This window comes from Ziziphus jujuba, chromosome 5 (assembly GCF_031755915.1).
Source record: "Ziziphus jujuba cultivar Dongzao chromosome 5, ASM3175591v1".
NCBI lineage: Eukaryota > Viridiplantae > Streptophyta > Magnoliopsida > Rosales > Rhamnaceae > Ziziphus > Ziziphus jujuba.
In genome coordinates this window covers 23,700,792-23,717,493 of record NC_083383.1, presented here as the reverse complement: position 1 = coordinate 23,717,493, position 16,702 = coordinate 23,700,792, and the positions used below count along the sequence as shown (strand labels likewise).

Below are 16,702 nucleotides of genomic sequence, written 5' to 3'. Positions count from 1 at the left end.
TTTTTTTTTTGTTCTTTTAATCAATCTAATGTTATTTTAACTTCAAATAACCAGTGAAAATATTAGAATAATATAACTAAGCTAGGTTTTTATTTTTATTTTTATTTTTTAAGATATTGGTAACAGGTGACGCACAGGCTTCATTGTTCGTCGTCTTTTTCTTTCCTTTTTTTTTTTTCTTTTAATCAATCTAATTTTATCTCAATTTCAAATCACCAGTGAAAATATATAAGCAACATAACTGAGCTATTTTTTTTTTTTTAAATATAGGTAACAGGCAACCTACAGTCTTCTTTATGCGTCGCATGTTCTCTTTTTTTTTTTTTTTTTTTTTGGTTCTTTTAATCAATCTAATTTTATTTCAACTACAAATAACGGGTGAAAATATTAGAGCAACATAACTAAGCTTTTTTTTTTTTTTTTAAGATTTTGGTAATAGGCGACGCACAAAAAAGTTTGTGCGTCACCTGTTCTCCTTTTTTTTTTTTTTTGGTCTTTTTATCAATCTAATTTTATTTCGACTACAAGCAACCAGTAAAAATATTAGAGCAATATAACTGAGCTCTTTTTTTTTTTTTTTTTTTTTAAGATATTGGTAACTTATTACTAATTGGAGATGCACAATGTGCGTCACCTATTACTAACTGAAGATGCACAATGTGCATCGCCTATTACCTCATTGTGTGTCGCTTATTACCAAAATCTTAAAAAAAAAAAGAAAAAAAATTAGCTCAGTTATATTACTCTAATATTTTCACTGGTTATTTTTAGTTGAAGTAAAATTAGATTGACTAAAAGAACCAAAAAAAAAAAAAAGAACATATGATGCACAATCTTCATTGTGCATCACCTGTTACCAAAATCTATAAAAAAAAATCTAGCTCAGTTATTTTGCTCTAATATTTTCATTTGTTATTCGTAGTTGAAATAAAATTAGATTGATAAAAAGAACCAAAAAAAAAAAAAAAAAAAGAGAACAGGCAACGCACAAACTTCATTTTGCGTCACCTATTACCAAAATCTTTTAAAAAAAAAAAAAGTTCAGTTATGTTGCTTAAATATTTTTACTGGTTATTTGAAGTTGAAATAAAATTAGATTGATTAAAATGAAAAAAAAAAAAAAAAGCGATGTACAATGAAGCCTATGTGTTGCCTGTTACCAATGTCTTTCAAAACAAAAAAAAAAAAAAGCAGCTCAGTTATATTGCTCTAATATTTTCATTGGTTATTTGAAGTTGAAATAACATTAGATTGATTAAAAGAACTAAAAAAAAAAAAAAAGAACAGGCGACACCTGTTATCTATAATTTTTTTTTAAAAAAAAAAACCAGCTCAGTTATGTTGCTTAATATTTTCATTGGTTATTTGAAGTTTTAAAGAAAATCAAATTGATTTAAAAAATAAAAAATAAAAGGGGAACAGGCGATTCAAAATGATTTTTATGCGTCGCCTGTTACCAATATCTTTAAAAAAAAAACTATTTAAGAGATTTGCAAGAATAAACTGTACATGAAAAATTATATAATTGAACAACAACCTCGTACAATTAAATTTTGTTATTATGTAAACATAGATAAGTGGATGGTTAATCATTTTTCATAAGTCTAGCATTTAAACAATATAATTCAAATAAAATATACGCATAGTATTAAAGGCGACTCTGTTCAGCTGCATATTCAGCGACTCTTAACAGATGTATTGCGTGTTGTTGCTTTTAGCGATCGTTTTACATCAACTGTTTTGGGATGCGTCATATAGTTATTGAATTTTTACCGATGCGTTAACCTTAGAGTCGCGGTTTTGTTTTTTCAAATGCATTTGTTTTGTAGCATCGCTGAGTGAGTATCGCTAGATATCAAATTTCACGTAGTGACATCATCATTGTCGCCATCATCATCATTCCAATCTCTCTCCAAATTGGTGGACATGTGTGAGTAAAATAATCCTCAAATCTGGTAAGCTATATATGTGTTTACAAGCTGTTGGTCAGAGAAGAAAGAATAGGAATTTTGCAGGTCCAAAATGGCATCACCTTCCTACCACATCAGTTAATAAAGGGTAAAAAGGTTATTTCACAGGTTGCTTGCCATGTTGGAGCTGCTGGAGATTAATTGAACGCACCGTTTTCTTGTTTCTGGAAATACATATATGTATTTTGGTCTTCTTCCTCATATATCAAATATAGAAAAAACAGAGAATGGAAAAAAGTTGCAGACCCGAGAGAAAGCTTTGTGTGAGTGAGTCCTTTGAGTTTCTAGAAGCCATTCTTTCTTGTTTCTTTGTATTCTCAATGTGGGTTTGAGAGAGATCTCAATGGAGATGGAAGAGTGAATGGGTGTATTCGGATCTTGGGTCTTGATTTGGGTATTCTTGTGTGAATCCTCCATTAGAGAGTCTGTAACAACTTGTAAACACTACATTTACATAGTGCAGAAAGCTCAACACCTGAGCAATGAGGAAGTAGGTTGATTTTGACTGAACCTCGGTAAATTTGTGTGTTTTTGTTCAACTTCTTAATTATAGAAATAGTTCTAGAATTCTACAACAATGGTATCAGAGCTTGTGTTCTAATCTTGGAGAACATTCCTTTAATTCGTGTCTTTCTGCAATTTAGGTTCATTTTCGATTCTTGGCCAAATTAATTCTGCAATTGGGTTTTCTTTTCAATCCTCAACAATTTCGGCCAAGTTGGAATTGGAGGTCTTCAACAGGAAAGGTGATTTCCTTTTATGGTGTAAGAAAATGAAGGCAGTCCTGGTACAGATGAAGGTGGCCAAAGCAATTGACAATTCCTTCTCTGAGTCAATTACTGAAGAAAAGAAGATGGAGATGGATGAAATTGCCATGAGCACAATCATCTTGCATCTTTCAGATAGCGTTTTAAGGAAGGTGGATGACATCCAAACCACGGCTTAAATGTGGACCAGATTGGAACAACTCTATCTGGTAAAATCACTCCCTAACCGAATCTTATTGCTTGAACAATTTTTTTGCATCAAAATGGATGTTTCTAAAGACTTAGATACCAATTTTGATGCTTTTAATAGATTGATTTTAGATCTTGCTAATTGTAAGGTTGTCTTTAGTGATGAACATAATGCTGTGATATTACTTAATTCACTGTTAGAAACGTTTAGAGAGGTAAAGAATGCAATTAAATATGGTAGGGATAAGTTGTCCTTAGAAATAGTTGTGAGTGCCTTGAAGTCTAGAGATTTAGAGTTAAAACCTGAAAACAAAAGGGAAGGACTCAATGTAAGAGGCAGGAGTGTCAATAGAAGTTGGGGTCACAATGACCATAGAAGCAAATCTAGAGACAATTACAGGTCTAAGTCTAGGCCTAGAGATAAGAAGTGTTTCTATTGTAAGAAAGAAGGTCACTTCATTTAGAGTTGTTTTAAGAAAAAGAGAGATGAAAAAAAAAAAGGGCAAGAAAGTGGAGACTTAGTCATAGTCTCCACTGACTCAGACCCTGCAGAGGTTCTTGCTGTAACTTCTAAACAAAATTGCTCTGAGTGGGTATTAGATTCTTGCTATTCATATCATATGTGTCCAAGCTTGGATTCCTTTCAATCCTACACTAAGTGTGATGGTGGTCAAGTACTTCTAGGTAATAGTCTGTCCTACCAGGTTGTTGGCATTGGTATTCAGTTACAATTGTATGATGGCACTGTGAAAACTCTTTCTTTTGTGAGACATATACCAAGTTTAAAACGAAATCTGATTTTTCTTGGAATGCTTGATGATTTTGGTTATTCATGCAAAACTGAAAATGGTGTAATGAAAATTACTAAAGGTTCATGTGTTGCCATGAAAGGTGTTAAGAAAAATGGCTTTTATGTTTTAATTGGCAAAACTGTTATTAATTCTAGTAATGCATCTGTTGGGTCATCTGTGGCATAATAGATTGGGCCATATTAGTGAAAAAGGCTTGTACTATTTGAATAAACATGGTGTATTTGGCAAGGATATGATCAGTAAACTTGATTTTTGTGAAAATTATGTTTTAGGAAAACAACACAGGTTGAGTTTTAACTTGAGTACAAGTAAAGCTAAATTTGTGTTAGATTATGTACATGCTGATTTATGGGGCCCAGCCAAAGTACAAACTGAAAGTGAAAATAGATATTTTTTATCCATTATTGATGATCATTCTAGAAAAGTGTGGATTTATTTGTTGAAATCCAAGGATAAAGCTTTTACAAAGTTTAAAGAATGGTTTGGAATTTTGTAATAATAAGTTTGATATTTTTTGGAAAAACCATGGTATTTTAAGGCATAGGACAGTAAAGCACACACCACAGCAAAATGGTGTAGCTGAAAGGATGAATAGGACACTGCTTAGTAAAGTGAGATGTATGCTTGTGTCTTCTGGATCACCAAAATTATTTTGGGGTGAAGCTGTTATGACTAGCATGCACTTGGTTAATTTGTCTTCATCTATTGTTTTAGAGTTTAAATCCCCTGAATATGTTTGGTCTAGAAAGCAATCAGATTATAATAATCTTAGAGTATTTGGTTGTACTGCTTATGTACACCAATCTGAAGGAAAGCTTGAACCTAGAAGTGTGAAGTGTGTTTTCTCAGGTTATGCTCAAGGTGTCAAGGGATTTAGATTGTGGGTTAGAGAAAATTCAGGTTTTAAAGTCATAATAACCAGGGATGTGATGTTTGATGAAAATACAATGCCTTGCAAAGTTACTAACCCTGCAGGTACACAATCTAAGCATAAATTGGATAAGAAGCAGCTTGAATTATCCAATGAGGTGGAGAACCAAGATGGTGATGATAATGGTCAAGGTGCTGATGAGTTAGAGAGGCAGCTAGCTAATGAAGAGAGTGAATTAATTGGATCAAAGACACCAACCACATCATTTTCTGATGAAGACACAATTGAAGAGCAAATGGTACAGCAGTCTCCAAGGTCGAATCAGAAACTAGTAGCTTCGCCAGGCTATTTGTTAACTAGAGGTCGAGCAAAAAGGCAGATTAAACCCAACATAAAGTATAGCTATGCAGATTATATAGCCTATGCTTTGGTTGCATATCAAGACTTGGTAGACAATGAACCAAGGTCTTATATGGAGGCTGTGAGGTCCAAGCAAGCATCTTAGTGGATTGAAACTATGAACAAATGAAATCACTACATGAGAATAAAACATGGGACTTAGTACCAGCTCCTACTGATCAGAAAATTATGGATTGCAAGTGGATTTATAAGGTCAAAGAAGGGATTACAAGTGCTGAACCAATGAGGTTTAAGGCCAAACTTGTGGCTAAGGGTTTTACACAAGTGGAGGGAATAGATTATAATGAAATTTTCTCTCCAGTTGTGAAGTATCACAATAAGAACCATTTTGGCCTTAGTAACTCAGTTTAATTGGGAATTGGAGTAGCTTTATGTAAAGATAGCTTTTCTACATGGAAGTTTGGAAGAAACCATCTATATGAGCAACTCGAAGGCTTCGAAGTTAAGAAAAAAGGTTGAGAGCTTATGTGCTTACTTAAGAAGTCATTATATGGTCTCAAACAATCACCAAGGCAATGGTACAAGAGATTTGATTCTTTTGTGGTAGAAGCTGGAGTTATAAGAAGTGGTTTTGATAGTTGCCTCTTTTTTAAGGATACTATGAGTGATATAGCTGTCTATCTTCTTTTATATATTGATGATATGTCAGTGGCTGGTCCAAATCTAAAATTAATACAATTAGTTAAGGAGTTGCTTAAATTTGAATTTGATATGAACGATTTAAGGGCAGCAAAGAAGATTTTAGGAATATCAATTGCCAGAGATAGGAGAAAATCAAAGATGAAGTTGCTGCAAACTTCTTCCTTACAGAAAGTTATTTCAAGGTTTGCCATGGATAATGCTAAGGTGGTAAATATTCCACTTGGAGGACATTTCAAACTTTCTGCTGATCAATGTCCTAGTACAGATCAAGAAAAAGAGGATATGGTAAGAATTCCGCACTCCAATGATGTTGGTTCAATTATGTATACAATGATTTGTACATGGCCGGATCTTGTGTATGCTATTAGTGTTCTTAGCAGATATATGGCCAATCCGAGTAAGGCTCATTGGGAGGCTATGAAATGGTTGTTTAGATATATGAAGCAAACTTTGTATGAGGGATTGATCTGTAGAGGTAATCAAGAGAGTTTTGAGCTCAATGGCTATTTAGATTCGGATTATGCAGGAGATAGGGACAAGAGAAGGTCCATTTCATCTTATGCATTTACTTTATGGGAATTGCATAAGTTGGATATCTGAATTACAACAAATTGTGGCATTGTCAACAACAGAGGCTGAGTATATAGCAGCTGCCAAGGAAACAATTTGGCTTAAAGGATTACTAATGGAGTTGAAGGTGCTTGATGGGGAGGTTGTGTTATATTCAAACAGCCAGAGTTTGATTCTTGTAAACTTTTCAGTGGTGGAAGTGAGTAGCAAAGATAGATTCTTTTGGTCATGTGTACCACATCAAATTCCATGTCAACACACCTGTTGTGTTCCGAAAATGTTTTCTTAACCATTGGAATGTGGTTGAAGATATTCACTATCGGAACAGGGAAGAATATGGCAGGACAGACATTATGAAGGTTGGACTGAGCTATAGAAGTAATTACGGTTTTGTAAGTTTTCCTGTGCTGTTTCTTTTTGTTCCAATAAGACTGTTTGGTCTGAACTAAATCTGTTTCAATTGAAATTTCTCTGGACTGTTATGCCTCATGTTTCTCAATACAATATTTCAATACTATTGTTCATATTGTCCCATTCAATATACGACTAGCCCATTTTGCTAAATTATGTAAAATGAATAAAATTTAGGAGGTGAAGTAACCTGAAGTTTCAGCAGCTCATCAAGCACTCAAACCAATCTAATCTGCCGGGATCAAGATTTGATGGAAAGTCTTGCACGCTTGCAAAAGGATCAAGCAGCAAGAATGTCTTCCTTCCTATTCTTTTTCATATCAGATTAAGAAAATCATCTCCTTTAACAATGAATACACCAAAATTTATTGTTTTCAGTTTTTTTTTTTTTTTTTTTTTTTGCCATTTTAAAATCTTTGAGCTTTTTTTGTTAGATTGACAACTTGGAGAATGAAATATACGTGATCAGAAGAACATGGTCCCCGAATTATAATTGTGTTCTTTCTTTTTACAAAGATGTCTTGTTTCTATAGGTATTTATATCATAAATCTCTTTTGGAAACTAAATCCATTTCCATCTCTTACTCTTATTTTGGTCTCAATTGTAACAGGTTTTTCTAAGTAATTGTCTATTCTTGGATTCCATTTTACCATCATCAAGTTACCGATCTCCATTCCTTTGTTGCTTCAAATTTCAAAGGTATTGCGTGCTCCCAATATGATCATAAATTTGTTAGTGCTTTGCAACATGTTAGCTTCATTGTTTCCATGTTTGTGTTCTTGCATTCCCTTATATTTTTCTGTTTATTCAATTAAAATTGCTATAAATTCTTTCTGCATCTCCATTGCTGTGTGGCTTGAAATTTTAAAGGTATTGCCTGCTCCCAATATGATCTTAGTGCTTTGCAACATGTTAGAGTGTGTATAAGGAGTTTTGGGTTGGTTTAAGGGTTTAGAGAAATCTGGACCAAGAGCAAAAATGTTGTATCAAGCTTAATTCCTAGTGCTAAGAGCATCCTGGGTTGAGTTCACAAAGGATGAAGGCCTATTCTGCTCTGAAACTCATAATTTGTGTATGTTGATTCGTTTTTTGTATGAATTTGCAATAGATTTGTTGGTGAAGAATCAAGTTCTAAAGCTCAATCCAGCTCATCTTCTACGAAACGCTACAACTCAGCTCAGCTCACTGCATCAGTTTCCACATCAGCAGCTTCCATCTAATCAACTTAACTTCTTTGGTCTTGTGTCATATTACTTGCTGCCAATTGTCAGTTATTACAGTTAATCAGAAAATGTTTGTATGAATTTCTAATAGTTTGTTCTCTCATTCTTGTGAAAAATCCAATGTCCTCTTCTACTGTCAGCCTAGAAAAACATACAAAAGAAAACAACAATTCATTAATTATCATTTCCATCAAATATATACAATTAGAAAATAACTAAACTAAAATAACCTAAAGCAAATAAGACAGTTGATTGATGAATATAAGTGAGCCCGCAGAGTTTCCATAAATGCTAAAATATCACACAAGCTGTCAAGAGCTTAATCAGCATCATAGTCTAGCATCCACCATGGTCATCAAACATGTAGATTTTATTATACTTTGCATCAAACACAGCACAGATTAAGTTGCAAATAAGACAATGGAGTGATGAACATAAGTTAGCCTGTAGAGTTTCCATAAATGCTAAAATATCATACAATGGTCAAGAGCTTAATCAACATGATGTTCTAGCATCCACCATAGTCATCAACCATGTAGATTTTATCATATTTTGCATCAAACACAGCGGATTAAGTTGCAGATGTCACATATGTCTACTCACATTTACTACAAGCATTTAAGCAAAACTTAATCTACGTAATCAAGAAGTTTTTAAATCACCTCCACTACATGCATGGATCAATCATAGACCAATGAAATAATCCCCAGTTACAATGCTTACCCCTCATGACTTTTCACTTCAGAATGGCTGTATCCAGGTTTATGCTATTGTTCCTACATCATACATATCCACAACCCATACAAATAAATTATAATTTTAAAATGTCAAAGGTATTGTAAAAAAAAAAAAAAGAAATTAAAAAAAAAAAAAAAAAAGGAAAGAGGCAATGCAGTATCCTAACGGCCTCATTCAAATCCCAATTAATGAACCATAATAATCTCTCAGTAGTTAAGAAAACAATTTTGCATGATCCAAATTGTATGTAAAGAAAACATATAATGAAGTGATAAACAGAATAAGAAAGAGCCAAAAATAAAATGATGTTAATAGACCTGGCCTATATTCAAATTCCCCGTTAACATAACCAAACAATTTATGTTACTAGCACCTGTTGAAACCTCAGTTTATCAATTCATAAATAAAAGGATTTAAATTGTTACGCCAGAGAAGCGTTAATAAATAGATTTGATGCTCAGTTTAAGTAAAGAAATAGAAATAAGGAGCAGAGAATTTTACATGGAAAATAAATGGTTTAGACATACGAAACAATGTCCTTTGCACACCCTTCTAAGCCGAGCTGCATATTCTGATAATTTACTTATGCATGCATATATGGTCAGTCAAGAACTCACTCTTAGTAAACTCTCCCAAATGCAACTCTTTGTTTTCATCAGCTATCTGTAACAATATCATGTTCTAGTACTGAGTTCCTAGATCAAGAAACACTTATAATTTATATAAAAAATAAATAAAATCAATTTTTGAAAATCAAAAATATGAAAAGTACCAGATTCCTTTATGTAAATTCATTATTTGCATATTAGATGAATCAAATGATAGTGGGGCCTGGCAAACTGCACAGCCTTGATCATTTGAGAGGAGAGTAAAGAATTAATAATTTGAGTCCTGATGATGTAGATGTCAGATAAAAAATGGAGACTGCAAATGTTACAAGAGAAGCAACACCTGCAAAGATTAGAATTGGGGTATTTGAAGTTTGAGGGAGTTGATTATGCCGAATAATTTGAATAAGAGGCGCTCTGATACACTTAGTACTTGTAATATAAGTATAATCTAGTTTATATATTATTTCCATATATTTAATATATATTATATATTTAAGGTATGTTAACATATGTATATAATTATTATGTATTTAATATCTGTTTAATTCTATATTTAACATATTATATTTAATATTAATATATATGCACATATATATATATATATATATATATATGAGAAATCCTTGGATGTTGGAGTCACATCCCAATGTAATGCAAGTGGATGACTACATAGAATTGAGATTTGCAAGTTGTTTTTTTCACTTGTTAATCTTGTTGAACTAGTATTATGATTTTGTGGATAATGCAATTACCTTCTCTCCAACAACTTCATGTTTGGGGATTGAAGGACATGGAGTATGTGAACTGACACTGAATCCCAATCAAATTAATTACATTGAAGGATCCAAAAGAAGATCTCAACTTGGTTTTTTCTGATACTGAATTCCAGCATGTCCAGTACTTTATTTCTAAGGAAACTTGTGAAGAACATGCACCATGTATAAGTTTTTTGAATATTGTTTTTTACTTGAAAACTTGTATAAATATAAATTTATGAGTTTTGTAAAATTGATTCATTTTCTTGAATATATACATATGTTTCGTTTCTCCTATTATTGGCATAAAAGTGGATTTTTTTTAAAAAATTTTTTTTTTTGTTTTCTTCTCTCTAAAAACAAGTTTATATAAGAATGTAATAAAATACTCCTATAATAATAAAAGAATTATGCATTAGTGTCAATTCTCTCGTCTGATTGTGCGGAAGATGTATGCAAAAATATAGATGAAATATTCCCTAAAATATAAGGAGAATGAACATCCATTTCAAGAGGGAATACATTTCTTTCTTTGATCCTGCATTACCCTAGTACTCTTATACTTCCCCAATTCTTTGTCATAAGCCAAAGAATAAATGAGATGCAAATTTCGCTCCACAAGGCAAGATTCTACTGCATTTGTTAATAAGCTATCTCAGGAAAAATAAATAAATAAAAGAAGCAAGGAATTAGTATATAACATTGCTTTTGAATAAAGCAAAGAACCTTGTAAACTAATTATGTTATTGAAGGATTTTAAGTAACTAATACTTTTCAAATTGAGCTAAATAAAAGGAAAGAGAGGTTCAAAAAGTTCATAATCTTTATTCTATTCGTTTCTTCCAACCTATGTTTGAGCTTTCGTATATGACCCCACATATTTAATACTTTTCAAATATTGAAGAAAAGAATATATACTTTGGAAACCAAGCTAGATTAATGGATTCTAATTTTTAATTATAAATATTGGCAAGTTCAGGCTCTTCGTCTCACTTGCGCACCAACTTTCAATCTCCCTATTATAAGCTTTATACACACCAAGTTGCCCTGTTGAGTTCCAGCTTTCTCTTCAATGGCAGAAAATATTCTTTTCAATATTGCTGAAGCAATTGTTGGGAAGTTGGGTTCTTTTGCTCTCGAAGAAATCGGATTGCTTTGGGGTGTCAAAAATGATCTCCAAAAGCTTAACCGCACCATGTCTACAATCAAAGATGTGCTTCTCGATGCAGAGGAGAAGCAGACACACAACCATCAAGTTAGAGGTTGGCTCACCAAGCTTCAGGTTGTTGTGTACGATGCTGATGACTTGGTGGACAAGTTTGACTTTGAAGCTTTGCGGCGTAGAGTAATGCCTGGCAATGAAATGAGGAAGCAGGTATGCATTTTCTTCTCGAGCTCAAATCAACTTGCTTTTGCGCTAAAGATGGGTCATAGAGTAAAAGAAATTAGAGAGTCTCTAGATGAAATTAGCAGTCAAAGTGACTTTCTCTTAGAAAAGCGTGTAGAAGAGACAAAATCAGTCTCAGCTAAAGCAAGAGAGACCCACTCTTTTGTACGCGAGGAAGAAGTAATTGGGAGGGATAATGAAAGAATGAAAATCTTGCAACTTTTGTTGCAGGATGATGAAACTAAAGAGAATGTCTCCACCATTACCATTGTTGGTATTGGAGGACTAGGAAAAACAACACTTGCTCAACTTGTTTTCAACGATGCCATGGTCCAAAAGCATTTTGAGCCAAGACTGTGGGTATGTGTATCAGATGTCTTTGAAATGAGACCAATTGTTGGCAATATCATTAAATCTGCCACCAATAGTAGCCCAGATCAACATCTTGCAATGGATCAGTTGCAAAATTTGCTTAGGAAACAAATAGATGGAAAGAGATACTTTCTTGTGTTGGATGATGTGTGGAATGAAGATCGCAAAAAATGGCTTGAGTTAAAGTCTTTGTTAATGGGTGGGGCAAGAGGTAGCAGAATTCTGGTAACTACTCGCAGTGAGAATGTTGCCAAGTTAAGCCATACATTAGATGACCAGCCATTTAAGTTAAATGGCTTGGAGAATGATAAGTCATGGTCTTTATTTTCAAAAATGGCCTTTGGGCAAGATCAAGATCGGAACAACCCAAAGATTGTGGATTTAGGAAAAGCAATTTTAGAAAAGTGCAAGGGAGTTCCTCTTGCCATAAAGACCATAGGAAGTATACTATACTTCAAAAATCCCGAAACTGAGTGGTCCTTCTTTAAGGATAATGAACTTGCAAAAGTAACTCAGCAAGAAGATGATATTATACCAACACTCAAGCTAAGTTACAATCATCTCCCTTCTTATTTGAAACATTGCTTTGCTTATTGTAGTTTGTTTCCAAAAGATCATGAGTTTGATGTGCAAATGTTGATACATTTGTGGATGGCACAAGGTTTTATTAAGGCAGACCAAAACCAGTCTCCAGAAGATATTGGTTATCGATATTTTTTGGATCTACTATGGAGATCCTTTTTTCAAGAAGTAGAGGAAGATAATTTTGGTAATATCAGGAGGTGCAAAATGCATGATCTCATGCATGATCTTGCAATGTCAGTGGTAGGAACTTGTAGTGTCTTGATAAATAAAGGTTCTATCAGTTCTAGTGAAAATCTTTTTCATGTATCTTTCGATTTTTCACTAGGTGGTACAGAAATTTTGAAAAGTGTATCGCCCTTGCTTAAACATCATTATAAGCTGCGGACATTATTTGTTCCTTATACATATTTAGGTGATGAGCAAGAGTTGACACTGATAAACTGTATGGAAAGTTGTTTGAAATTTAAATTATTACGGGCACTTGATTTGAACATATTTTATTCTATGAAGAAGCTACCAAATAGTTTTGGAGAATTAAAACATTTGAGATATCTTGATCTTTCAAATTTTGAAAATATCGAAAAGCTGCCCAATTCTATCACCAAACTGCAGAATTTACAAACATTGAATCTTAGCCGGTGTTCTGCGTTATCAAGTTTGCCAAGAGATATGCATAAAATGGTCAGCCTGAGGCACCTTGTGTTGGATTGGTGTCCGAGTTTGAGTCATATGCCAAGTAGACTTGGAGAACTGACTTGCCTTCACACATTAAGCAGATTTGTTCTGCCAGGTCATGACGTCAGCCAGTTGAGGCCAAGGAATAAGAGTATTGGTGAGGTTGGTGAACTACGCAACCTTAACAGTTTGAGAGGTAAGTTATCCATTGAGAATTTGAGACCTGATATTGATGAATCAGATACTGCAAATTTACAAGAGAAGCAACACCTGCAAGATTTACAATTACAGTACTTGAAGTTTGAGGAAGATCATTTTGTGGAAAAATACGAAAAGTCGTTAGAATTGTTGCGGCCACATCCTAATTTAAAAGGATTGGCAGTGCGTAGCTACTTGGGAGTGGGTTATGCCAGTTGGGTTGAGTCCCTTACTAATCTTGTTGATTTAAGATTATTTGGATGTAGCAAATGTCGGCATCTCCCAGCTTTGCATGAATTACCTCGTCTCCAGAAACTTACACTGTATGACTTGGATTGCCTGGAGAGGAAGAGAAACACAAAGCGAGAGAGAGAGAGAGAGAGAGAGAGAGAGAGAGATGGTGTTGAATAGCAGTGTGGTGGTTTGGGTAGCCACAGTATCGGCAAATCTGTGGCAGTACGTAGCGTGCAATCCAGAGAGGTTGAGTGCGCATCAAGTCCTCCACCTCATCTTCTGCTTCCCTTTCCGTCGTCTCGCTCTTTCTCTCTCCTCCCTTTTCTTCTGTTTCCCTACTTCTTTTCTTTCTTCCTCCGATGCCGATGCCGATGACGATGATGATTCCGATCTCTCTATCAACACCGCCCGCTCCCACTCCGATTAAAAAAACAAACAAAAAATAATTCAATTCCTGTAAATTTCTTCACTCTTTCTTTATTTATTTATTTTTTTTTCTGGATTTTTGTGCGATGCATTAATTTGTTCTTGTTTTTCTTATAACTACTAAATTTTGGGTAAGGTATTATATGTTTATACATTTCACAGATTTTATTTATTTATTTATTTTTGGTATTCTTTGGATTCAATTTTTGATATCTGCTCTGTCCTTTTTGCGATCTGTTCTTTTTCTTCTTTATCTTCCTCTTTTTTTTTTTCTTTTTTTTAACTTTTTAATTTTCGTAAATGTTAATTTGATAATATTGTTGAGTATTTTAGTTCAATTTTGGTATTCAAATCAAAGTATTTTGATATCTTTTTTTTTTTTTTTAAATGATACTGCAATAAATCATTCTGATTTCTTTGTTTTCATGGTTCAATGTTCAATTACTATAATTTATTTAGTTAGGTTTTGATTGCCAAACAGTCTGATCATTGTTGCCTATATTTCTATATTATTTAACACCTAATAAAAGGATAGATTAACCTGAAAAAGAAGGAAATACAAACTCTTATATGGAATGTGGACTTCTGCCTCATTGAGTTTTTTGGTATATAAATATAATGTAGTGGATGGAATCTTATTTTTTAGATCATTTTTGTTTTAATGCTATGTTGAATTACCATCTTTTTCAAAAATTTTAATTATTGAAAGCTGGAGCATGGTTATATTCTTATTATCCTAACAAGTAACAACTAAATTGTCTTCTTTACAACAACCCAAAAAAAAAGAAAAAAAAGAAAAAATAACAGTAATTATATAACATTAAAGGCGTCTAAGCAAATTTCATTAAAAATACATAAACAAAAAGAGTGTAAGTGAAATTTTTTATTTTTTATTTTTTTGGTTTTCTAAAAAGCTTATGATATAACGACTCATGTAGTTCGCAGAAAGCTTATATGGCAATGTAAGGCTTTTTTATTTCACCAACAAAAAACAAAATGTTAGGCTCTTTTATATCCACATCAACACAAAATGTTAGGCTCTTTTATTGATGATGATCAGAATACTGCTACTAGTTGTGACATAATACCATTCTTCCCTTCCCTGAAGGAACTTTGGATTCGGAGTTGTCCAAAACTAACTTCCATGCCACTATTTCCATCTCTTGAATGGTTATTCCTGATTCGTACAAGCTCGAAGCCATTACTTGAGACGATGATGATGGCACATAAGGAAGCTAGTTCCGGTGCATCGCCGTCATCATCATTCCAATCTCTATCCAAATTGGTGCGAATGACCATTGGGAACATTGATGACCTACAATCTCTTCCACAAGAAGGTGTGGCCTACCTCTCATCTCTCCAATCTCTTCGGATTAGCTGTTGCCCCAATTTGACGTCATTGCCAGAATCTATCGGCAACCTCTCATCACTCCGATCTCTTGAGATTAGGTATTGCCCCAATTTGACGTCATTGCCAGAATCTATCGGCAACCTCTCATCACTCCGATCTCTTAAGATTGGCAATTGCCGCAAGTTGACGTCATTGCCAGAAGCTATTGGCAACCTCTCATCACTCCAATCTCTTGTTATTTATGAGTGCCTCAATTTGAATTCATTGCCAGAAGCTATGGGCAACCTCTCATCACTCCAATCTCTTGAAATTTTTGGCTGCCCCAATTTGAATTCATTGCCAGAAGGGCAGATGTTACGCGCTTTAATGAAATTGTCCATTAAACGGTGCCCAATGTTACATCAAAGATATAATAAGACATCTGGTGTGGACTGGCCCAAGATTGCCCACATTCCAAATGTTGAGTTCGAGTGAAACTCGGATGCATGCTACTTGTAAGTATCTGCAGGTTTCATTCATATATCCATCTCTTCAAAATTTCTTCATATATCTTATCTTCTGATGATGATGATGATGATGATGCCGTTTCTCACTTATTCCCTTAATTCTGCATAAACATATGTATTTCCCTGCCACATTCACAATCTACGGCTATACATGTTTCTTGCTCACTTATGTAGTTCTTTCTATAGCTTCTTTTTGCACTCCTGCAGTAGACTACAGGGGAATTAAGTTAGTCGTAAACTAGCTTCATTGGAACTGGTTTTAAATTTTTCTCTTCTTAAGTAACTATACTATCTTACATTTGAGTTTTCTCACCTTTGCAAAATATATGAAACTGCTCACATATAATTGTCACACACGTCTATATATATACATATATATGATACAAGATTATTTCAACCTCCCCTGTTTGGTTTTAAATAAATAAATAACATGTGATTTGAGTTTCAAATATACATCTTTATTAATGCAAGAATTTAAGTATTAATTGTTAATATCAGTTCTCCTGTTATGATTATGTGCTTTGGGAAGTTCTTTGTGTACCGTTGTTTTTTAATGCTTTAAAGTTGACAAGCGACTTATCATAAACAATGTTCGGCTGGGTCAATTTTCCCAATTTCACAATGGTAAAGGTGACATTCAAAAACTAGTTTGATATATATATATATTTTGGTAGAATAGTTTTATATATATATATATATATATATATGCATGTCATTTACACTGTATATGGTTGAGCTATGTAGATGCTCTGCCTCCTCAAATGAATCGTCTCTAGCTCCTATTTCTGCAAGCTTTATTAGCAATATATTAGTTTCAGCTATTGAATTTCCCATTTATCTAAGCTATTAGTTTGATTTTTCTTTAATGCCAGGTTTGAAAATTGTGTTGATGCTTGTTCAAAATCAACTATGAATCCATCACACATAGCACTCATGGAATAAGCAACAATGGTAGTAATTTGTCATTTCTTTTAATGTTAATCACCAA

At 33.6% G+C, this 16,702-nt stretch overlaps 2 protein-coding genes and 2 long non-coding RNA genes across 36 annotated transcripts in view; 3 read left to right on the top strand and 1 right to left on the bottom strand.

The window, feature by feature from the left end:
* Positions 1–16,702, top strand: part of LOC107435958 (putative disease resistance protein RGA3) — a 55,945-nt gene that overhangs the window by 36,470 nt on the left and 2,773 nt on the right. For all 31 annotated transcript variants that reach the window (XR_009639077.1, XR_009639076.1, XR_009639078.1 and 28 more), the window contains one exon: positions 16,587–16,665. The gene's annotated coding sequence lies outside the window, so the exon portion shown is untranslated. The remainder of the gene's footprint in view (positions 1–16,586; positions 16,666–16,702) is intronic.
* Positions 2,002–7,979, top strand: LOC132803656 (uncharacterized). Of its 2 annotated transcripts, none has more exons than XR_009638866.1 (4): positions 2,002–2,460; positions 2,615–6,633; positions 6,830–7,352; positions 7,762–7,979. It is a non-coding gene; the product is annotated as an uncharacterized LOC132803656 (long non-coding RNA). The 2 variants fall into 2 exon arrangements; XR_009638865.1 differs by having other exon boundaries at positions 2,002–2,485.
* Positions 10,978–12,539, top strand: LOC132803841 (disease resistance protein RGA2-like). Of its 2 annotated transcripts, none has more exons than XM_060817602.1 (2): positions 10,978–11,355; positions 12,401–12,539. In XM_060817602.1, the coding sequence occupies exons 1-2, from the start codon at positions 11,053–11,055 to the stop codon at positions 12,491–12,493; spliced, it is 396 nt and encodes a 131-aa protein (XP_060673585.1). In that variant the 5' UTR covers positions 10,978–11,052; the 3' UTR covers positions 12,494–12,539. The 2 variants fall into 2 exon arrangements, with proteins under 2 accessions (XP_060673585.1, XP_060673586.1); XM_060817603.1 differs by having other exon boundaries at positions 12,339–12,473.
* LOC132803843 (uncharacterized) lies at positions 13,916–15,701 on the bottom strand. The gene is made up of 2 exons (XR_009639082.1): positions 15,422–15,701; positions 13,916–15,349 (listed from the first exon to the last, which is right to left on the bottom strand). It is a non-coding gene; the product is annotated as an uncharacterized LOC132803843 (long non-coding RNA).